The following is a 24,359-nucleotide window of genomic DNA, read 5'->3' on the forward strand; positions in this document are numbered from 1 at the left end:
TGACTTTTGAACTCAGTGCCTCAACTAATAAAGGCAAGCATGCCATATGCCTGGTTTACCTCCCTATCAACCTGTGCAGCCACTTTCAGGGAGCTGTGGTTTTAGACCCCAAGGTCTCTTTGTACATCAACACCATTAAGGGTCTTGCCACTAACAGTGTATTGTCCCTTCACATTTGATCTCCCAAGGTGCAGCACCTCACATTTGGCCAAATTAATCTCCATCTACCATTTCTCCACCCATTTCTGCAAATGACCTATATCCCGCTGTATCCTTTGGCAGTCTTCTACACTATCCAAAACACCACTAATCTTTGTATCATCTGTGAATTTACTAATCCACCCATCGACATTTTCATCCAGGTTATTTATATATATCACAAACAGCAGAGGTCCCAGTACAGATCCCTGCGGAACACCAATAGTCATGGACCTCCACCCAGAATAAGTCCCATCAGTCACTGCCCTCTGTCTTCTATGGGCAAGCCAATTCTGAATCTGTGGCCAAGTCACGATGAATCCTATGCATCTTAATCTTCTGGATGAGCCTCCCATGAGGGACATTGTTAAATGCCTTACTAAAATCGATGTAGACAACATCCACAGCTCTACCAACATCAATCACCTTTGTCATCTCCTTGAAAAACTCAATCAAGTTAGCAAGACACGACTTGCCCTGCACAAAACCATGCTGACAGTCCCTAATAAGGCCATGGTTTTCCAAATGCTCAAATGTTCTATCCCTAAGAATCCTCTCCAGTAGCTTCCCTATCACTGACGTGAGACTCATCAGTCTATAGTTTCCAGGATTATCCCTATTTCCCTTCTTCAATAACAGAACAGCATCAGCTACTCGCCAGTCCTGTGGTTAGAGAGGACACAAAGATCTTGGTTAAGGTCCCAGCAATCACATCTCTTGCCTCTTTCTTTGTTACCTCCATTACCATTGCACAATAGCTATTGTGTTTCTCATCCTGAGAACCTCTTCAGTTAAATAGTTGAACAGCACCTCCTAAACCCACAGCCCCTACCATCAAGAAGAACAGAGGCTACAGAAGCTTAGGTCACCACCACCCACAGGCTTCCCTCCAAACCACATTCTGTGCTGATTTGGAAAGATTTTGCTTTTCTTTCATTGCTGGGTCTAAATTACGGAATCCCAATCCGAAAAACATTTTGGGGGTATCGTTTCCTGAAAGACAGAGTGACTTGAGAAGGTCTCTCATCATCTCTTTCTCTATTCATGATTTGGTTACAAACCAGCATCAAAAGAAACGCACTGAGTCATGATTCAGTGTTTAAAAACTACTTTATTAATAACTACTTATGATAATAAGAAAAATAAAAGTAAAAATGTTAGTATGTTAGAAGTAAAAATGTTAAATCTTGAACATTAACCCCAAAACTAAACTCTTTGTGTGTGTGTGTGTGTGTGTGTGTGTGTGTGTGGCAAAGTCCCAAACTCCAAGTCCAGGAATGGTTCTTAAAGTTCAGTTCAGCAAGCCATAAGGTGAAACATGAGCAAAGGCTTCTTCAACAACCACCATTGTCTGAAGACAAAATGTAGATGTAGAGAGAACATAGAGAGTAATTACGAAATCCAAATGTTCCACAATGGAACCCAAACGACACCTCAGTGTTTACTCCGTAGTGACTTCCTCACCCCGAAAAGCATCCGAATCGTGGCCGTCCACACAAATACCTGTTTCCCTCTACAGGTCAGCAACAAAGTGAACTCCACCGGATTACTTCCAATTTCCATACATGGATTGCAGTGACAGACACGGTTATTGTTTCTCATCCATTGACAGAGAACTAGCAAGCTGCGCGCTCTCTCTCTCTCTCTCTCTCTCTCTCTCTCTCCCTCTCTCTCTCCCTCTCTCTCTCCCTCTCTCTCTCCCTCTCTCTCTCCCCTCTCCTCTCTCTCTCTCCCTCTCTCTCTCCCTCTCTCTCTCCCTCTCTCCCTCTCTCTCTCCCTCACTCTCTCCCTCTCTCTCTCCCTCTCTCTCTCCCTCTCTCTCTCCCTCTCTCTCTCCCTCTCTCTCTCCCTCTCTCTCTCCCTCTCTCTCTCCCTGACTTCTTCAACAACATCATTACGTCCTTTACCTTTCGTTGACGTAAGCACGCCACACACACACACACAACTAACTCTATCTTAAAGAGACATTCACCAAGTCCATAACAATAGGCAATGATGGCTGGCCTTGCCCGTGATGCCTGATTCCAATAAATGAATTCTTATTTTTGAAATGTATGGGGTTTTAATTTTTTTTAAAGATTTCTTTTGATATTTCAGGTTCCTTCTTAATCGTGGTGCATTTTTATTTTGCACTGTATGAGAGTTCTAAAAAATGTCTTTGAGAATTCATTAATTTGGTTGCTTAATTTGAATGGATGACATTAGAATATCTGAGTGGCAAGGATATCCTTTGATCTGACAGTAACAGAAAGAGGAGGGAACATTCTCAACAGTTGCTAAATCTTTGTGGAGGATTTTTCTTCAAGGTCAGCAGCTTACACCATTGCTTCACCACTGACTGCAAACATTGCTTAATCATAGACTAGTCATCTGAAAACTCTGTGATAGAATTACTTTGCTTTTCTGATTAATGGAGGAAAGCCCTAGCTTTGATTTAAGGAACCACTTCTAGTTCTCTTCAGGAGGAAACTGGATGAACAACAAACTTATTATTTCCTTACATGGCTCCTCCCACAATTTTTTTCCACAAATTTCCTTTTCTTCTTTGCAAACATTGAGTGTTTGCAGGCTGTTCATTTGCACTGCTTAAGTGCAATTTTGTCCTTGCTGAACATAGATACACTTCCAGCAAGACTTGAATGATGAATGATTTCTGTCCATAATCCAAGCTCTGCTGTTCATATATGTAGAGTCTCAATGGTTGTCTTTCTTTGAAAATGGCTAAGCCTCTGCCAGCTGATAGTTTCCATGACTACTTTTGAGCAGTTGAGCTTTTGGAGAAATAACATTTTATATCTGCCTTCTGTTTTCCTATATATGTTAAATTTACTACTTTAAGCAGTTTCCCATTTAGGATTGAGACTAGAGAAAAATTCTTTACAGAGGGTTGTAGATTTTTAGAATTGTGTATCCTAGGGGAGCAAGAATGTTCAGTTGTTGGGTCGGCCATGCATGAAATATAGATAGATGGATAGATTTTGGGACACCAAGGGAATTGAAGGATGTGAGGATTAGTTAGGAAAGACACAGGATCATCCATGAGTTGATGGAATAGTTGCAAAGACTTGAAGACTAAATGGCCTACTTATACCTTCTTGATTCTTATGAACCAAATGTGTCTTGTATTGTAAATGTGCATTATGAATTAATGAGCATCTGTTCCTGCATCAATTCTGAAGGAGTGGAATCATCAAACTATTTATTCTGCCAGATATGACCCAAAAATACACAGATAGTTTTGTTTTTATGGATTGAGGGTGCAGTGAAATGGGAGATGGTGAATTTGATCTCTGCGGGATACGGAAAATAAAACAAAGTTTTTTTAAAATGCAATGTCAGCATTACACTCTTCAGATTAACATATGACATAGGCTAAATATTAATTAGTGTTTCCTAGCTAAAAGAGAAGCATGTAGCAGATACTTTCACACAATACCCCTTCCCTCTATCTCTTATTGTTTTAACAAAGAACTATGACATGGCTTTAGCCACTTTCAGAGAACCCATGAGGCGAAACGGCTTCAGAGAAATGTAACCCTGGAAAAGTACCAAGAGCAGAGCTGTAAAACATTGCATCACCATGCTTGCTAACAATTTTGTTTTAGTTTAGTTCCTGCAGAAATCAGCCCTTCCCCCCCCCCCCCCCCCCCCAAATAGAAATTTGATTAGTTCAGGGCTTCTTTATTTGAAATGAATGTGTTTTGAGTAAATTGCAAATAAAACTAAATGCAAAATAAAACACTAGCCTTGATCTGTTTGGGTTGGTTCAAACAAATATTCCTAAGCACAATCAAACACTTTGCATAATTTTTTAACAGTTTTCTGAAGGTTAATGGGAAGATGACCAGACACGGTGATACTTAAAGTAATTTTGACTACTGAATCTGTCCTTGTAAATCCATCAGATTATTGCAAGTAGTTAATGTTTTTAACTGCTATTTTGTTTCAATGTCTTAAAAATGTTTTAAAAAATAAAATCATTCAGTATTTTCAGTGAGCCAATCACTTAATGTTTGAAATACAGGTCTAGCTGAATGAAACGGAATTCATGTTTTTATCTTGTACAGATTCCAGCACCAAAACGAGGAGAAATAGTGAGACAAATTGGTGATGCTCTGAGAAAGAAAATTGAAGTCCTGGGCAACCTGGTAGGTGTAATTTAGTAGAGATTTCTATGCTCTTTTTTTTTGAAAAAATATAATTTGTAAATTTGTATTTCACCATTTCAAATAGTTAATTTTATTAGTAGCCTTATATAGTTCAGCTTAGTCATCTTGCTTAAAAGATCAGCCAGAACAAGCAAGAAAAACGTACAAAAACCTATAAACATTTTGAAAAATTTAAAAAGAAAGTCATCAGTCACCCAACAGCTGGCAACAGCAGGCGAATCAATAGAATTTTCCTAAATTCCTTGCATCTTGGTTTTTATCTGTAACTTGATGAATTACCACTGGAAAAACTTTCACAAATCAGAAGAAAAAAATACAAAATGTAAAAATATTAGATGTACTTCCATTCTCTACTTATTCTGTTGTTCAGTCAGGGGGTCGAGCTTCCAAGGAAGCAAATGTTTGAGGTGATCCATTAAGCATTTCCGAAACTTTGTTTTTCAGTTTTCCAGCATCCGTTTGTTTTTTTACTTCAATAGCTTCCACACTAGTCAGGGAATGAAATAAGACCATAAGACGTAAGAGCAGAATTAGGGCATTTGGCTCATTGAGTCTGCTCTGCCATTCAATCATGGCTGATTTATTTTCCCTCTCAACCCTATTCTCCTGCCTTCTCCCTGTAACCTTTGACGCCCTTACTAATCAAGAATCTGTCAACCTCTGTTTTAAATTTACCCAATGACTTGGTCTCCACAGTCTTCTGTGGCAATGAATTCCACAGATTCACCACCTTCTGACTAGAGAAAATCCTCCTCATCTCTGTTCTAAAGGGACATCCTTCTATTTTGAGGCTGTGCCCTCTGGTCCTAGACCCTCCCACTACTGGAAACATCCTCTCTACATCCACTCTATCCAAGCCTTTCAATATTCGGTATGTTTCAATGCGATCCCCCTCATCCTTCTAAACTCCAGCAAGTTCAGGTGCAGAACCATCAACCGCACCTCATACATTAACCCTTTCATTCCCAGGATCATTCTTGTAAACCTCCTCTGGACCCTCTCCAATGCCAGCACGTCCTTACCTTAGATATGCGGCCCAAAAACTGCTCACAATATGCCAAACATGGTCTGACCAATGCCTTATAAAGCCTCAGCGATCTAGAAATCCCAACATGCATGAAGTGACTTCAATATTATTTGTTATCAAGGAGCATTATTAGCATATCCCAGATTTTTATTAGCCATTTCTACTTGTGGTTTTGTATGTTCAAAGTGAGGATAAGACTAATTTTTAGGGCCAGTGGAAGTAACTACACACTTGTATTAAGACAAATGTAGATCAACATATACAAGGTACTGTTTAGCAATGTTTCCAAAATGAAACCTTATACTTTAAATTGTTTTGTTTAATCTTAGCATTTTGCAATGCACTTCAAATGCTACTCTTTTATGTGTTTAAGGCAGAACCCAAAAGCTGAACAGTAAACAAATGTAAAATTGGATTTTCTGGAATGCTTTTACCAATATTTACATTTGAAGAAGAGGTTTTGAACAAAGGACTAAAATTTAAACATGTCTGCTAAATTGTACCTTTCAGTATCATAGAGTGCTAATGAGTTACTGGTTAAAATTTCCGTTGTGGATATCTCATCAGAGCATAGAAACAACATCATCCTCAGCAATTTACACCATTTCTCTGAGCGTTTTCCTTGATGTCATAGATAAAAAAGAGGATCCCTGGAAGTTCCTGTTGCCTTATTAAAGATGCATGCAAGTTTAATTTTTTTGTTGCTGCATAAACATGCACCGACCTTTGATGTAAACATGGACTGTTGATGTAAACAGCTACTCCCCGTGTTAAAGATTAATTATGGTGACAACAAACTTATCTAAATGGAAGAGATAAGCTCTCCATGCAGCAATTTCATGGTATCATCATTACAGATGCTAATTTTTTGCTCCACGTTCATTTAATTAACTGGATTTAAATGTGAGATTTGTACTCTTACCTCTGACCATTAGTTCATTTCTCTGGATTATTGGTTACTAAGGTGGAGAAAGGCAGTGTTAGTGAAATGACAGTAACAAGGTTAGAAGCACACCTTAGCATCAAGTTGGCTGCTGAGACTGCAATAAATCTGTTTAGTCTGAGATGATGGCTAGGGAAAGAATTAAATTATTGCTATGGTGGAGTTATGATAGGAGATAATTTTCAAGGTAGTAAGAGGCCGACAAACCAGTTTGCTCTTTGGGTCAAATATATTCTGAAGCAGTTGACCATTGAGGATTGAGATGAGAGAAAAGTTCTTTACAAATGGTTGTAGATCTTTAGAATTGGATATCCTAAAGGACCAAGAATGTTCAGTTGTTAGGTAGACTCACTTTAATTAGTATAAAGAATACAGAGAACAAGTAAAAGACCACAGAAGCTGGAAATCTGAAAATAAAACAGAAAATGGTGGAGAAACTCATGTGGTCAGGCTATCTCCATATACCAGAAGGTGTAAAGAAAGAAACAGTTAATGTTTCAGTTCAATGACTTGTACGTTTGATCTGATGTTACTTTTTTCTCTCTCTGCAGACCATAAATCTGTTTGTTTCTATGATTTTCTTTCACTTGTGATAAAGAAAGTTAAGTGTGCTATCTGAGATGTAATGGGGTTATACATTTTTTTAATGGAATCTGTTAGAATTTCTACCTTGGTTTGCAGAGGAAAAACACAAGTTAAGACCAGGTTTGAGGAATCTGGAGTGAGTGTGGTTGTATTGGAAAGGCAAGATTTTAAAGAAAATTAGGAGAATGTTTCCCTCAGTCCTGCATATTGTTTCTTTAAATCACACAAACAACATCTTTTAGTTTTTTTAGTTATTATCTGCTTTGTGCAAACTAGCTACCATGTTTTCTTTATTAAAACAGTGACTACATTTCAGAAAGTACAGTGACTGTAAAGCATTTTAGGATTGTCTTCTTTTAAGAAAATATGCTGGAATTACACATTGTTAACTGAATTATGGTGAGCTTTTTTGAATTTAAATTTATCCTAGCACTGTGAAAATTGAAATGGAAAATTGGCTTTGTGAGAGGTTACAAGAACCTATTTGAGGCATTAATAGAAGCATCTATGGGAGCTGATTTGTAATGTTGTAAAGGATTTGTATCACCTTTATTAATGGGTGTTGTTGCATAAAACCCAGAATAGAAATGTCTCAACATTCATGACTGAGAGCCTAATGTACCTGCAAACAATTAAATTTCCTTCTAATTTTTTTCTTCTGTTTGCTTTTTAAGCTTTCTTTGGAGATGGGGAAAATTTCTGTTGAAGGGGTAGGAGAAGTCCAGGAATATGTAGATATTTGTGACTATGCAGTTGGATTATCACGAATGTTTGGAGGACCTGTACTACCATCTGAACGTAAGTGAGGCTATATGTTTGAGCCTGTAATAGTGATGTGAATACCTATTGTATTGTTCTTTTGTTCTTTTCTTTCCATTTGCTAAATGCAGTCAAACAAAAGTTGCAGCTGAGATGTAAAAACAGAACTAATCCTAAATAAATAATCCAGATTTGGGGTAATACTTGTTTCACTACAGGAGCCAGGAATTTTTGTTTGACAATAGTAGGTAGGAATTTAATTTCTTACAAGGGAATATTTTTCACTTTGCAGTGACCATCAATCAAGTTATTATGAACAAAGTTTTCCTGTAATTGATTATTGTTCAAAGGTACTAAATGTTTGAAAGCAAGCATGCAGCTTGGTTGTTTGTAACAATTTCAACATTATTTTTGCAACTATCTTACTGAGTCATACATGTTCATTGGCAACTACAAAATGTTTCCTATTAGATTAATTCTATATTAGTTGAAACATTGTTATCTTATTCAAAATTGTAACTATTCACAACTGCCTTAATAAACACCCTTCTGTTGATATGATCAATAATCTCTTCAACTGTTTCCACATTTGTACTACCCCAGGTATTAAATTTAGAAACAATTTATATTTTTTCATTCTTTGGGGATCTAGGCATTACTGCACATCCCTAATTGCCTTGAAAAGGTGATGTTGAGCTGCCACCTTGATCTGCTGCAATCCTTCTGGTGAAGGAACTCTTACTGTACCATAATAAAAACAGAAAACGCTGGAAACTTTCAGCATGTCAGACAGCATTGTGGAAAGAGAAACAGTTAACATTTCAGGTTGAAGAACCTTTCATTAGAACTAGAAAAGATAGAAAACAAGTTATTTTTAAGTTGCAGAAAAAGTGAGAGGAGCGGTGGATAGGACGAAAGGAATGTTTCTGATAGGGTTTGGCCAGGATTGCCATGGGGAGAAGTTTTAGAGGTCATCTAGGTGTTGGGTTAATGGTGCAGCTGAGAGAAGAAAAAATAGAGCACAAGCTATGAGATGAGGGCAGTTAGGAGGTGAAGGTACAAACAAAAGAATGCGAGATGCAGGGCTATAGGATATCCGGTTGGTCGTACTGTGCTAGTGAAAGGAGAAAAAGTGAGCCAATATTATAGAGATTGACTTGCATCAGAAATGGCCAATTATGATACCGAAAGTGAGCTACTGAAGTTCTAGAATTCACAATTAAATCTAGAAGTCCACAACGTGCCCAGACAGAAGATGTATTCTTCCTCAAATTTATATTGGGACTCATTATAACAGTTCAGGAGGACACTGGGATCAGAATGGGAGTGGGATAGAATATGTAAGAAGTGGCAGGTAACAAGGAGCTTCAAGTCACCCCTGCAGACTGAATGCAGATGTTCTGAAAAGCAATTACCCAATCTGTGTTTGAACATAGAACAGTACAGCATAAAACAGGTCCTTCAGCCCCTGATGTTGTGCCAAACTAATTGAACCAATGACTCCTAATTAATCTAATCCCTCTTCCTCGCACATTGACGCATATTCTCTGAATATTCATGTGCCTATCTAAGAGTCTCTTAAATGGTCCTACGCTATCTGCCTCTACCACCACCCCTGCAGTGTGTTCCAGGCCCCAAATACCTGTGTGTGTGTGTGTGTGTGTGTGTGTGTAATAAAAATTTGCCTTGCACATCTCCTTTGTACTTTCCCCCCTCTCAGTTTAAATACATGGCCTCTAGTACTAGAACATTTCAATCCTGGGAAAAAGATGCTGGCTGTCTACTGTACCTATGCCTTGCATAATTATATAAACTGCTTTCAAATCTCCCTTCAGCCTCTGCTGCTCTAGAGAAAACAGTCCAGCTTGTCCAACCTCTCCTCATAGCACATGTCCTCCAAACCAGGCAACATCCTGGTAAACCTCCTCTGCACCCCCTCTGAAGCTTCCACATCCTTCCTGTAATGAGGTGACCAGAACTGAATGCACAACTCTAAATGTGGCCTGACCAGAGTTTTATAAAGCTGTAACATAACTTCCTGGCTCTTGAACTCAATGCCTAGAGTAATGAAGGCAAGTATGGCATAACGTCTTCTTTACCACACTATCAACCTGTGCGGCCACTTTTAGGGGGCCACATACCTGGACCCCAAGATCCCTCTGTTCATCAACGCTGTTAGAGATCCTGCCATTAACTCTGTACTCTCCCTTTGATGTTGGATCTCCCAAAGTGCAGCACCTCACACTTGCCTGGATTAAACTCCATCTGCCACTTCTCTGCTCATATCTGCAACTGATCTATATCCCGCTCTATCCTTTGGCAAACTTCTATGCAGTCCACAACACCACCAATCTTTGTGTCATCTGCAAACCTACTCTCCCACCCTACCACATTTTCATCCAAATTATTTTATACATATGAGACAAACAACAGAGGTCCCTGTACTGATCCCTGCAGAACACTACTAGTTGCAGACCTCTTTGATTTCTTCACTGTAGAGAGACAGTGTTACCGAATGCAGTACACTAGATTAGGAGTGTAAATGAATTGCTTCTTCACTTGGAAGAACTGTTTGAGACACTGGATAATAGGAAGAGAAGAGGTAAAATGACAGGTGTGGCATCTCCTGCAGTAGAATAGGAAGGTGCCTAAAGAAGGGCAGTGGTTGGTAGACGTGGAAGAGTGGACCAGGGGTCACAAATATGATGATTCTTTCAAAATGCTGAGGGGGGGGGAGAGGAAGATGTGTCTGGTGGTCGAATCTTGTTGAGCTGGCAGAAATTGTGAAGGATGGTCTGTTGCATGGGGAGACTGGTGGGATAGAAGGTGAGGACTGATGGAACTTTATCCTTGTTCCATCCAGAAGGAGGGGGGTTGAGGGTAGGGGTGTGGGAAATAGATGAGATGTAGTCAAGGGCTCTGTCGATCACGGTTCAGGAAAAAACAAGCACTTCTGTGGAAAATTTCATTGGAGCAAATGTGGTGGAGATTAAAGAACTAAGAGAATGGTTTGGAGTCCTTGAAGGAGGCAGAGCTGGAGGAAGTATGGAAGTCTGACCATTCTCCCATCTTGTACCTTAATCCATTCATTCTGATGTCTGTTTAATTGTGACTTAATTATTTGATGACAACCTGGTTCGATCCATTCTTAAATGAATAACCTTGAACTTGGGGTGACTATTATGGAACTGGTAAGTTAAAAGGAAGAGAAATCCATGTTTCAGTGAATTTGAATAACTGAAGTGGAATGTACTCTCAGACCAGGGGTAGAATTTCTGTGATGTTTCTCCCATTCACTCACGGTAACTTCAGTAGACCACCCCTCTCCCCCACCACTAACCCTGCAAATTATGTAATATCAGGAAAACTTCAATGAAATCATACAACTGTAGACTTGTATCATATCAGGGAATATGTTGAGCAATATTTGATTTTTTTTCCCCCCATAAAATCTTTCCAAGGTCCTGGACATGCTCTCATTGAACAATGGAATCCACTAGGTCTAGTAGGAATCATCACTGCATTTAACTTTCCAGTGGCTGTTTATGGCTGGAATAATGCTCTTGCACTCGTCTGTGGAAACTGTTGCCTGTGGTAAGTTATTTTGACAGTGATACATTCTGTGCTGTATTCAACATGCTTTTCACACTGATGTGTTTGTCTTAAATGCTAACATTTTTCTGATTGTATTACCTGGTTTATGAACATTCAAGAGGATGGGGCAGGGAAACTTATTGACCTTTCCAAGAGATGGGTTATTGGCTGGATGTTTTTTTTTCTCTCTCCCTCCACTTATGCAAGCTGCAAAGGTTCTGTGGTGTCCAGTACTTTAATGTAATTAACTCCACATTATTGCCTGGTCTGTTGAACAATGAATGACATAGGGTGAGACAAGATTTGATTAAGCTGTACATGCTTAAATATAGAACTGAATTGGGAATGCTTGATATGTGTTGAAGGGGTGAGACTGGGGCTTTGAGGATATTTGGAATGGGATTGGTGGAAATGCATTCCTCAGTACAGTAATACCTTGTATTAAAAATAAAAAAAATTTTCATTTACAAACTTCTGTTTGTAATGCAATTATACAATGGCAATGTTTATTAACAATACAATATTTATTAATAAGGCACTGGGGTGAATAATTTTTAGCAAAACAAAAGGGGAAAAGAGGTTCCAGGACAAGCTTGGCTGTAATGATTTTTTTTGTTATTTAGGGCTTTGTAATATAAGGTGTGCTCAGATAGAAGAACCCTAGAACCATAGAACAATACAGCACAATACAGGCCCTTCAGCCCACCATGTTGTGTCGCCCTTCAAACCACCTAAGACTATCTAACCTCTTCCTCCCACATATCCCTCTAACTTAAATTCCTCCATATGCTTATCTAACAATCTCTTGAACTTGACCAATGTATCAGCCTCCACCACTACCCCAGGCAGCGCATTCCATGCACCAACCACTCTCTGGGTGAAGAACCTCCCTCTGACATCTCCCTTGAACTTCCCACCCATTACCTTAAAGCCATGTCCTCCTGTTTTGAGCATTGGTGCCCTGGGAAAGAGGCACTGGCTGTCCACTCTATCTATTCCTCTCAATATCTTGTATACCTCTATCATGTCTCTCCTCATCCTCCTCCTCTCCAATGAGAACAGCCCTAGCTCCTTTAGTCTCTCCTTGTAATCCATACTCTCTAATCCAGGCAGCACCCTCTCCAATGCCTTTGGAGATGTGCCTTTTAAAAAATCCATTCTTGAGTTGTTTGCACTTCTTTCTTGTTATACATTTATACTTTTACAATGTAGTGGCTTGTACATTGTTTTAGAGGAGAATTAAGATTTAGTCCTGTCAAAGTATGACTGGAATTGCACATAGGTAAGGTCACTTTTATAAAGGACAACAATCCAACCAATTTCATGATCATTTTTCTGATACTAACCTACAAGTGACAAATTTTATTGAATTCAAGTTAATAACTGAATATTGTAAATTTGGTGACTCAGGGCTAGTAAAACATTGGCCGTTACATAAACGATCATTCTGATGATTAGAGTCAGATAGTAAATGCAGTCTTGCTGTTATCAAATCTGTGAATAAATTTTAAGAGAGATAATATTTAAAATAATCAATGAAACCTGTCTGGTCTGTCCCACACATGGAGAGAACATTTGCATAGTCACTGTTGCTATGATATGCATATTTATTAATATTTTTATCTTGTAATATATTGAGTTCTAGATTCAAGCTATGGACAGTCTCACCACTTTTCCACTTGCTTCTGTTTGCACCACAACTTTTCAGCCAAAGTGGTCAGCTTGTCTTATTCTTGTCTCTTGCCCACAATACGATGAAGTGTCTTCCTTCCTAGGTTTTGATGTTGATCCCTCTAGCACTAGGGCTTTGCCTCGATTTGTTCATTCTTCTAACGCTGGCTGTAGTTTTTTATTTTAATCCTGCTAACAGTGACACAACAATCAGAACAAAATACTAAGATAATGTAATAGAAACCAAATAATTTTATAAAGCTAGCTTGCAGGGTTTTGGTGAAAACTATTTTATAATAACTGGGTGTATACTGGAAGCATTATTTCAAATATACAGTCCTGTCGATGAATGGGAAATAGAGTCTTTTGGCAAAATAGTGTTTAATTTCTTATGGGAGTTAAAATGTTGGTACATGATGAATTATGCAATGAAAATAAAACACAATGGGTTGAAAATTTGCGGTGCAGTTAAGGTTGAGCAGTAAACTCCTGACACTAAATCAACCGTTCCTTTATCTGGAATTGGCAATCTTCTTTGCAAAGAGAAAGCTACTCAGTTGTGTACGTTTGCTTAGGTTCATGATAGTACCTCATCACTGAAATTAATTGAGTCTAAATTCTTTTATGTAAAGGAACAGACATGTAGGCAATTAGCAGAGGTAGATTAAAATTAAGGTTATAGTACTAAGGTATTTCAATTTCTGAATATTAACTATGATTGCCTCAGCGTAAAATGCTCGGAGGGTGGAGTATTTGAAGTTTGTCCAGGACAGCTTTTTGACACGGTATGTAAATAGACCAATGACGGAAGGAGCTTTACTGGACCTTATCTTGGGGAATGTAACCAGTCAAGCTGAAGGAGAGTCAGTGGGAGAGCATTCTGGAGATGGTGACCATAATTCTGTACATTTCAAACTCTACATCTGCACAATGGGAGGTATTCAAAGGAGAAATAGCATTCAGGGCCAACCTGTTCCTGTAAGAATAAAAGCCAAGGAAAACAGGTACAGTGACCTTTGGATGTCGAGGGATATTGAAGATTGGATAAAGAGAAAAAAGGAAGTACATGGCAGTTATAGAGGACTAAAGATAAGGGAGGCTCATCAAGAGTATAAAGTGTAGGGAGGCAATTAAAAAGAAAATTAGGAAGGCAAAGAGGGGCCACAAGGTATTACTAGCAGACAGCATTAAAGTAAATCTGAAGGCATTTAGTAGGTATATTAAGGGCAAAAGAATAACCAAGGGAGGAGTAGGGCCCATTAGGGATAACGGGCAATCTGTACGTGGACTAGAAGGTATAGGTGAGGTCCTAAATGAGTATTGTTTATCAGTATTCACAAAGAAAACAGACTTTGTAGCTGGAGGATTCGGTGAAGGTAAAATTCTAGTTCAAGTCTCCATAAATAAAGAGGAGGTACCCAATGCCTCAGAGGGCTTAAAATTGGATAAGTTCCAGGGTTGGATGAGAATTATCCCAGGCTGCTATGGGAGATGAGGGAAGAGACTGCTGGGGCTCTGACAGAGATTTAGATCTTCGCTGACCACAAGTGAGGTACCAGGAGACTGGAGGACAGCAAATGTGGTTCCCCTTTTCAAGAGGGCAGCAGGGAAATGTGAGCCGAACATCAGTAATAGAGAATTTGTTGGGGAAAAAAAAGTTTTGAGGGGGCAGGATTAATCACTTGGCAAGGCAGGGACTAATCAGAGACAACCAACATGACCTAGTCAAGGACAGACCCTGTCTGATCAAGCTGAATGAATATTTTGAAGAGGAAATGAAGTGTATTGAAGGGGCTAGTGCAGTAGAAGTCATTTACATGGACTTCAGTAAGGCCTTTAAGTTCTGTATGGGAGACTGGCCTAAATGTTAGGGCCCATGGGATCTGCGGTAAGTTGGTACATTGAATCTAAACTTTTCTTGCAGTGGAAAGAGGGCAGTAGTAGATGGCTGCTTTTGTACTGGTTGTTCATGATCTGCGATGTTCCACAGGGATCAGTGCCAGGGCCCTTGCTGTTTGTATTATATGTAAATGATTTGGATATGGATGTAGGAGGCATGATCAGCAAGTTTGCTGGTGGAATTGTTGATCTTGTGGAGAATAGTCTTGGGCTACAGGGTGATATCATGTGCTGGTAAAATGGTCTGAGAAACGTCAGATACAGTTTAATCCTGAGAAACGTGAGGTGATGCATTTTCTGAGTACCAATGAGACTAGGATATACATCATGAATGGAAGGGTCCTAGGGAGTATTGAGAACACAGAGACCTTGATGTATGTTCAAATATACCTCAAGGTGACAGTGCAGGTAAATAATGTAGCTAAGAAGGCATATGGGATGCGGGCTTCATTTGTCAAGGCATTGAATACAAGAGCAAGGAAGTTATGCTCTAACTTTATAAAAATTCAGTTAGACCTCAGCTGGAGTACTGCATGCAGTTCTGGTCACCACACAATAGGAAAGATATGACAATGCTGGAGAGGGTGCAGATGAGATTCACTAGGATGTTGCCTCGAATAGAGTGTTTCACTTATGGAGGAGCGACTGGATCTGTTTTCCCTGGAGTGGAGGAGGTTAAGAGAGGACACGATTGAAGGTATAAATTGAGGGGTGTTGATAGGAGAGACTGCAGGAAGCCATTCCCCTTATCAGAGGTAGATAAAACTAGAGGACATAGATTAAGGGTAACGGGTAAGAGATTTATAGGGGATCTAAGGGGGACCTTTTTCACCCAGAGGGTGGTGAATACCTGAAATGTACTGACTGAGAGAGTGGTAAAAGCAGAGCCATTGACAGCATTTAAAAAGTGTTTAGATGAGCAGTTAAATCACCGAGACGTAGAAGGCTATAGGCCAAGTGTTGGAGGATAGGGTTAATATGGATGCTTGTCCTCTGGTCGGCATGGACCTGGTGGCTGAATGGCCTGTTTTCCATGCTGTGTAATGTCATTGTGACAAACTTGGAGCTGCTGTAATTCCCAATGAAGTAATAGATAGTTTTTCTGCATTAACCATGGATTTCTGACAACAATTTATTGACATTACAAGTGCATTTATAATTTTTATACATCCATTTTATGTTTCTAGGAAAGGAGCTCCAACCACTCCTCTCACTAGTGTAGCTGTAACAAAGTAAGTTTTTTGCACAAACATTGTTTTGCTCTTGTTCATAAAGAATAGATTAATTGTTCTAAAATAATAAAATAATGTGTAATGATCTTCATGCATACTTTACCCCTTTTTTAATTAAAATATAAACAAAGCGCTGGAATCGCTCAGGTCTGATCTGTAAATTTTCACCTTTTTAAACAAATCTGTTTGAGCATATTAATGACCAGTTGTGTTCTAAGGGCTAACGTGTTCATTTTTAATATTAAGCTTAAACTACACTTTCAGATTGGTTTTAATACGTTTTTATCTTTACTGAATTCCCATTCTGACCTAGTTCCTGTTTCAAAGTCCTCATTCTGTCCTCAGATAGCTCCATTAGCACCTTGCAGTTGTTAGTTTTCTGATCCAGATTTATGTGAACTTGACTGAATTTTCTGGATTCATTTTTGTTTCATCAAGTGTGTTTCTACTTTGTAGTCATTGCAGTGATGTGTGAGTTCCTTCAATAGCTTGTTCCTATCAATTTTTAAATAAAAAAGCTGCAGAAAGAAAATCACATATCTATCAGTGCCTTTAAGGCAATTAAAACAGTCTTTTTCTTATCTTAATACAATGCAGGGAGCCATTTGACCCACTGAGTCCATGCCAGCTCCCAGCAGAGTAATCCCATTTATTCCGTTGCCCTTCTTATTTCCCTGTAGCTCTGCACCTTATTCTGTCACGTGCCCATTAATTTCCCTTTGATTCTTTGCCACTTACTTGCACAAGGGGTAAGTTACAGTAGCCACTTAACTTACCACCATGTTTTAGGGATGTAGGAGGAAACTGGAGCATCCATGTGAACTCCTCACAGGGAGAACATACAAACTCCATACATGCAGCACCTGACATTGGGATCAGACCTGTGTTGCTGGAGCTGTGAGGAGCAACCCTAACTGGTGCATCACTAGGCTGCTCTTTAATTATTTTTACACTACCTAATATCAAAATTAATCTCTAACTTTACAAGATGGTGTTTGTTATTTTTCTTTCTAGAATTGTTGCACAGGTCTTAGAAGATAATAAATTACCTGGAGCCATTTGTTCCCTAACCTGCGGTGGTGCTGACATTGGGTAAGTGAAGGGTGAATATTAACTACAAGCCAATGCTGAAGTTCGTTCTCTGGAATTTTTCGGGTTATCATCTGAGTGAATGACATTCTGCATAGCAGACTAAAAGTATTTGAGGAAAAGAATATATTTAATTGTCTTTTGTTCCCTCGTGGTTGCCCTAGATGTGTGTAGCTGCAGAGCACCAGTGATCATTTTGCTCCAAACTTACTTGCCTGGTGCAGCAGACAGGCCATTGCATGTTTTTTGAGTTAGAGAACGTTGCTCACTCCATTTAGAAACCCGCTTTAAGGTGGCTGGCAGTTTAGCTGAGGTGAGGAAAGGCGATTAAAGGTCCTGACGTGAATAGCTGAATGATCAGTAGGGCAGGAGTGAGGAGGAATAAAGGTAACCAGCTGTATTGGGTAGGGAAAGGGGAACAACTGGGATCGACGATTTGGGGGCAAATTCTGCAAATTTCGTGAATTGACAAAGTTTATTGTAATAATAAGATGGGAAGGTAAAAAGAAATTAATCAAAATAGCGATTTTGAATGTAAAATACAAACATTTTGGGAAAGAATGGTACAATTCAAGGAATATCTGTACTGTTATGTGTCATGGAGGCATTACCATTTGGAAGGAATTGTGCAATGTCATATTACTGGCTATATTGATATATTGACCAATTTCCTGTTATATTAACCAAATTGCATGGATTTCTTACAGTACATTTCTGGCCAAAAGGGATTCATTTGGTCAAATTCCTCCTCTCATCCCTGTCCCCAGCGGGGATGAAAATCTGATTTACTCCTTATTTTGAGTAGTTTATCTGGCATCATTCCCCATCCCCCTTCCCCATTACTCCCTATTCATTCACTCATAACCTACTCTTTCCTATTAAGTTGTATATCTTGCTTCTTTTGTCGATGACTTCCCTGCAGCACCTTTCCAAATCCCATCGCCACCCATATCCGCCAAAGCACCACTTCTAACTTAAATTAATCTTGATTTCCTATATGCAGTGCTACAGGATATTATGCATTTGAAAAACACCTACATTGTAGAAATGGGAGAATAAGTGTTCACAACATGTGTTTATGTCGGACACTGTGGCAAAATATTCCAATGCACTGCAGAGGAAAGTTTTTAACAAAATTTGACATGCAACAATGAAAGGGGATACTAGTGAAGCTGATCATAACCCTGATCTGGGACCATTATGAGATGTAAATTAAAGCAGCTTGACAGGTTGAAAGGTTTCTGGAGGAAATATCCTATCATTGTAATTTGGCAGTTGAAAGCAGAGCAGCCAGTGGTGGAGTAGCTAAGTTCACAGGTTATTGGTTAAGAGACTAGAAATTGGATGAGGACAGATATCTCAGAGGTGTGTCCTGGCTGTTTGTGGAAGGCTAGCAGATGGTATTGAATTGGTTTATTATTGTCACATGTAATGAGGTACACTGAAAAACTTGTCTTGCATACAGATCAATTCATTACACAGTGCATTGAGGTAGTACAAGGTAAAAACAATAACAGAATGCAGAATAAAGTGTAACAGCTACAGAGAAAGTGCAGTGCAGGTAGATAATAAGGTGCAAGTCATAATGAGGTAGATTGTGAAGTCAAGAGTCCATTTTATCATACTAGGGAACTGTTCAATAGTGGGATGGAAGCTGTCCTTGAGCCTGGTGGTATGTGCTTCCAGGCTTTTGTATCTTCTGCCGATGGAGAGGGGAGAAGAGAGAATGTCCGGGGGTGGGTGGGGTCTTTGATTATACTGGTAGCTTTACTGAGGCAGTGAGAAGTATAGACAGGGTCTATGGAGGGGAGGCTGGTTTCCGTGATGTGCTGAGCTGTGTCCATGACTCTGCAAGTTTCTTGTGGTCACGGGCAGAGCAGTTGCCATATCAAGCTAGGATGCTTTCTGTGGTGCAGTGATAAAAATTGGTTAGGTTCGATGGGGAGTGCCAAATTTCTTTAGCCTCCTGAGGAAGTGGAGGTGCTGGTGAGCTTTCTCAGCCATGGTGGTCTACGTGGTTAGACCAGGGACAAGGCTTTTGGTGATGTTTGCTCCTTGGAACTTGAAGCTCTCAACCCTCTTGACCTCAGCACCGTTGATGTAAGAAGGAAAATCTACACCATGGAGGTTTGGAAAATGATGGTGAAGATTTTAAAAACCTACTATTGCTTAATCCGGTGTCTTTGTTGGTCACTGAGCAACTAGCCTTGTGTGAAGTTCGGGCATGGAAACGGAGTTTTGTATGATCTCAAGTACTACTGCTGGAATAAAAACAAATTAAAAACAGACTATATGTCATGATGAGGTGCTAGAGGAGGTAGTGGTGATCAAGAAGCAGGATGGATAGACTATTATCAAGGGCAAATGGGATTGGCCTTGTGACTTCAAGAGTTGATTTGGTACTGTGAATGTAAATCTCGGATGATCTTGTAAGGGATTTTAGTTAAGATGGGTACTGCTCTGGGAAGGGACAGCATGTTCCAGGGATTTGGAGAGCAGAGGCAGGTTGGGGATGGAGAGAGAGTTTGCTCATTGGATTAGTTAAACTTGCCAGGTGCCAACAGGGTAAACTTTCATGAGTACATAATTGAGTATTCTGGAAGGTGATTGACATTCTAAATTTCTGTTTTTATTACTTTCAGTATTGCAATGAGTAAAGATGAGCGAATAAACCTCCTGTCTTTTACTGGAAGTACAAGTGTTGGAAAACAAGTATCCTTAGTAGTTCAAGAGCGATTTGGTAAGGGGTTAGCTGCATCAGTGAGCCCTATGTTTTTTTTCCATTGAAGCTGGTAACTTTAAAAAGGATTGCATTAGTTGTTCATGATTAACAGTTATGTGAAAAATGATTATCCTTTTTTTCTTTACCTTTTAGGGCGACAGCTTCTGGAACTTGGTGGCAATAATGCTATCGTTGGTAAAGTATCGAAGTATTTGGAGCATTGTAATATTTTAGCCCAAAGCCGTAAAGTCAGGTTGAAAATATAAAATATTTCCAGTTCCTCCATTCGAGCTCCATACTCAGCAATATTTGGTAGGCCACCGTCAGATCATCAAAAACTGGATTAATTGTAAATCCACATGGCAATGGGAATGAAGCAATCCTTAATGTGATTGCACTGGAGATGGTGCAGAGATGTTGCCTGGGATGGAATGTTTCAGTTGTGAGGAGAGACTGGATAGGCTAAGTTTGTTTTCCTTGGAACAGCAGAGGCCGAGCAGGGTGCCTGATAGAAGTGTACAAAATTATGAGAGGCATATGTAGGGTAGACAGTAAGATGGCAGAGGTGTCCAAGACCAGAAGGCACAGGTTTAAGGTGAGGAGTAAGAGTCTAGAGATGATCTGTGTAAGGATATTTTCATCCAGAAGGTGATTGCAATTTGGAACACACTGCTTGAGAAGGTGCTGGAAGCAGGTAGTTTCACAAGATTTCAGAAGCTTCTGGGTGAATATTTGAATCGCCAAGACGTGGCAGGCTATGGTCAAAGTACTGGTAAATGGAATTAGTATGGATAGGCACTTGATGGTTGGCATGGACGTGGGGCTGAAGTGCCTATTTCTGTGCTGTACGACTCGAAAAGGTAGAATCAATATTAGCTTGTGTATCATCAGATTAGGTGAAAGTTGATTCCAGTGCCCCATACACCACCCTATCCTCTACCTGAGCTGCTGAATTAACTTGATGATGTACAATTGGAGTTGTGTTGGGAGTTTCACTGTTTAAAAAATCATCTCTTTCCCCATCACTGATTACATGAATAAAACTGTTAAAAGAAAACTTTGGTTTTCTTTTTCTGTTGTATAGTACATTTTGGCTGCCAACTATAGCTTAGTTTAATGTTCAGCATGAACTATTTTTAAATAAATAATTTAGTAAGACTTTAAAAAAATGGCCAGTAATACATAATGGATGAGCTGAAATATGCATGTCATTCTGCTGACTAAAGCACATTTAAATATAATTGAAATTATGTGGGCCTGCCAACATAGTCTCCAGCCAATATTTGAAGATTCAGTGGGAGTGTACCTCATTTATAAGAGGCTGGCAGATATGATGCTTGAGTGCTTTTGGTAGCCTTCTGCCCCAGGACACCATTTACAAGCTGTGGCTCTGATTAGCTCCATTAAGGGCTGATTTAGGAAGTTTCTGTTAAACTTCATGTATTAGCTTCTAGGCACACTTGGGTCTGGATTGTACCAGTGAAGCCCATGTGCATACCTCTGGAGTTGGGTTCCTTCACCCCCTTACGATTGGGATAGCAGAATAAGACTTAGTCTGTGCAGATGCACTTTGCTTCGAGGATGCTCGTCAGAAACATAGTCAAAGTTGAATAAAATAAATTAGAATATTATACCATGTGATATTTCTGTGCTCCACTGCCCATCTTACCATACGAGTATCTGAGGAGCTTGCATTGTTAAGCAGGAAAGTCCTTCAGATGCTCTGTTGACAAGGATCATCTGTTCAATGCAGATTCATTGCCAGGTTGGCCTTTCAGGTTGTCTGTTAAAATGTTAACATTTTTGGACTTTAATTTATGGAAGGTAATTCTAACTTTGGAAAAGAGCATTTGTGGTGATGCTTTTGTCTGCTCACAGAACTTTTTTTACTGCAGCAGTGGGTGATCTGGCAGGGTGACTCCGGGTCCGTGAAGTTGTGTGGGGGTGGAGGGTGCAAATAAAAAGGCAGGAGTAGCCGGACCAAGAGGGAAGAAGTAAAGCGTGGTTGTGGAGGAGGGAGGACTATGCAGAAAGTCAAACTCTCTGTGGGTCTTCATTAAGAATAATTGATCTGAAGTGTCTCCACTCACAAGGTCAAATCAGTTATTTGACTTGCTGCCCATGCCTGGTTGTGGGTTCAACACCTTTGATTGTCAAGGCCACCAAGGCACTTCTATGCCCTGCACAGCTTCCAGGTAGCTCCGGTGACTTGTGTTACAGTTTGCAGTACACTGGTAAGCCAGGGAAATTACTACGGTTGTCTCTACATTTAGCAGCTGAGCATTATGGAATTCACCTCCCTGACTGCCTCGCCAAGTTGCTGCTTAAACTTGTCCCTTTGATTAAACATTTGATCATCAGCCATTATCTCCTTGTGTTGCTTAGTGTCAATGTTTTGCTTGATAATCTCCTATAAGCACCTTGAAACATTTTTATTACTTTAAATAAGCTGTATGATGGAAGTTATTGCTGAAGATGTTATACACAACATTTAAAAAGAAAGGGATAAATATTTGAGTAGAGAAGTATGCAATGATGTAGTGATGTGTAGGAATGGATTTTTAGTGAAACCACCCACCCATCACAATGCTCTGTGAGGGGTACTCCAAACTCTGAGTATGCTTCCAGTTGAGCAACCACTGTTTCATTTGGTTTGTGGAGGCGATTTTGAAATGCAAGTCTAAGACAGTTGATACCTTCATACAGAACACAAAGGAATGTTTATCTAATCCTGTGGTACATTACCTGTGTCAGTAATTGTAAAGGTCCAGCAATGTAGTATCATTAGCAGTTTACCCTTGGGTGCCTAAAATCAACCCTAGACCAGTTCATTTTCTACTGTAGGTATCTTCTAACCTGAATAAATTCCAGTAAAGAACAAGACGCATTGGTAAATTGATTTTCAATTACCCCGATTAAATAGAGAATATACATTATGTACAGTTTTTTTCAATTGGCAGATGTATCACCAAGTTGGAAAAAAATTATCACTCTATTTGCCACACAGTTGAAAAATCAATTACTGGGTAGGCCAAGTCCCTATATTTTATTTAAATGCCTTGTGTCATTTTGATAAGGTAGTTACCCTAACTGTCAGGGTTGCCATCTTTTGTACAAGGTCCTGTATGCTCCTCCCTTGCTCTCCCAGCCAGGTCCTGTCTGCTCTCCCGGGTGGATGTAAAAGATCCCATGGTATTACTTTGAAGAGGAGCAGGGGAGTTATCTCTCCTGTTGTAATCAATAGATGTTCCTTAACCAAGACCGTTGTTACATAGAAACATAGAAAAACTCCAGCAAAATTCAGGCCCTTCGGCCCACAAAGCTGTGCCAAATGTGTCCCTACTCTGGAAATTACTAGGCTTACCCATAGCCCTCTATTTTTCTCAGCTCCATGTACCGATCCTTTCTGAAACCTTTATATGCAAATTAGCTATATAGTGCTCCCTATATGAGAGCAGTAACTATTGTTCAAGAATAACTTGAATAACTTCAAGGGCAACTTCACGCAGAGGGTTGTGCCTATACATATACTAGAGGAAGTGGTTAAGGCAGATACAGTAACAAACATTTAAAAGACACTTGGACAGGTACATGGATAGGAAAGGTTTAGATGGATATGGACTAAACACAGGCAAATGGGACGAGCTTAGGTGGATATCTTGGTCGGCATGGATGAGTTGGGCTGAAGGACCTGTTTCTGTGCTGTATCAATCTGACTCTATGACTCTAAAACTTAATCATCACGTAGATTGCTTTGGGATGCCTAAGATTTCAAGGCTGAGAAAGGGGTTTTATAAACCTTTGTTGCTGCTGCTGCCTCTATCTCTCAGTGTTGTAAAATGAGTGGTTGACTAAGGAATTCCAAGTTTGGAAGATGAAAACATTTCAAGGAGCTCATGTGCCATCTTCTGGTAAAAATCAAGAACTGCAAGACTTCTAAATTGATATTAGAATTGAAGCTTTCTCAATTTGTTCTGTTTTAACTAAGGTTTATTTTTGAGTTCACTTGCAGAAATGCTGATAAGGATATTTCAGTAAATTTTATTTCTCCCACTTTGCTGGAAATTAATTAAATTTATTATGTTTGTAATAGTCTTTACAATTTTTTATTTCTCCCAGAAAAGGAACAACATACAAAATATGCATCCATTGGACATGGTGCAAAGCCTTACAAATAGAAACATTACAAGACTGTACAAAGCATTACAAAAAATTACAAACTGTCATTTGTGGGTTGTACTGTATTTCTGAACTCTGGAATCAGTGCTGTTTAACTTTCCCAGCCTCCTAATTAATATAACCTGTATTTTAACTAAGAACACCCAGTTAATTTGTTCTTGGAGAGCACTTCACCTCATTTTGTTTAAGTGCAATTGTGATGTTGATTATTTGAGAAAATGTTGATGATTCAGAGAACATGTACGTAATTGGCTAATGAGCTTCATGATAATTCATCATCCGTAGGAAGCCA

At 39.4% G+C, this 24,359-nt stretch overlaps 1 protein-coding gene across 1 annotated transcript in view; it reads left to right on the forward strand.

Moving 5' to 3' along the window:
- aldh7a1 (aldehyde dehydrogenase 7 family, member A1) overlaps window positions 1–24,359 on the forward strand; it is a 46,272-nt gene that overhangs the window by 11,992 nt on the left and 9,921 nt on the right. The window contains exons 4-10 of the mRNA XM_052020263.1: window positions 4,266–4,346; window positions 7,597–7,720; window positions 11,143–11,275; window positions 16,033–16,077; window positions 17,092–17,169; window positions 19,809–19,906; window positions 20,042–20,083. Coding sequence (XP_051876223.1) covers window positions 4,266–4,346; window positions 7,597–7,720; window positions 11,143–11,275; window positions 16,033–16,077; window positions 17,092–17,169; window positions 19,809–19,906; window positions 20,042–20,083 — 601 coding nt within the window. The remainder of the gene's footprint in view (window positions 1–4,265; window positions 4,347–7,596; window positions 7,721–11,142; window positions 11,276–16,032; window positions 16,078–17,091; window positions 17,170–19,808; window positions 19,907–20,041; window positions 20,084–24,359) is intronic.

The sequence above is a fragment of the Pristis pectinata genome, chromosome 7 (assembly GCF_009764475.1).
Source record: "Pristis pectinata isolate sPriPec2 chromosome 7, sPriPec2.1.pri, whole genome shotgun sequence".
NCBI classification, from domain to species: Eukaryota; Metazoa; Chordata; class Chondrichthyes; order Rhinopristiformes; family Pristidae; genus Pristis; species Pristis pectinata.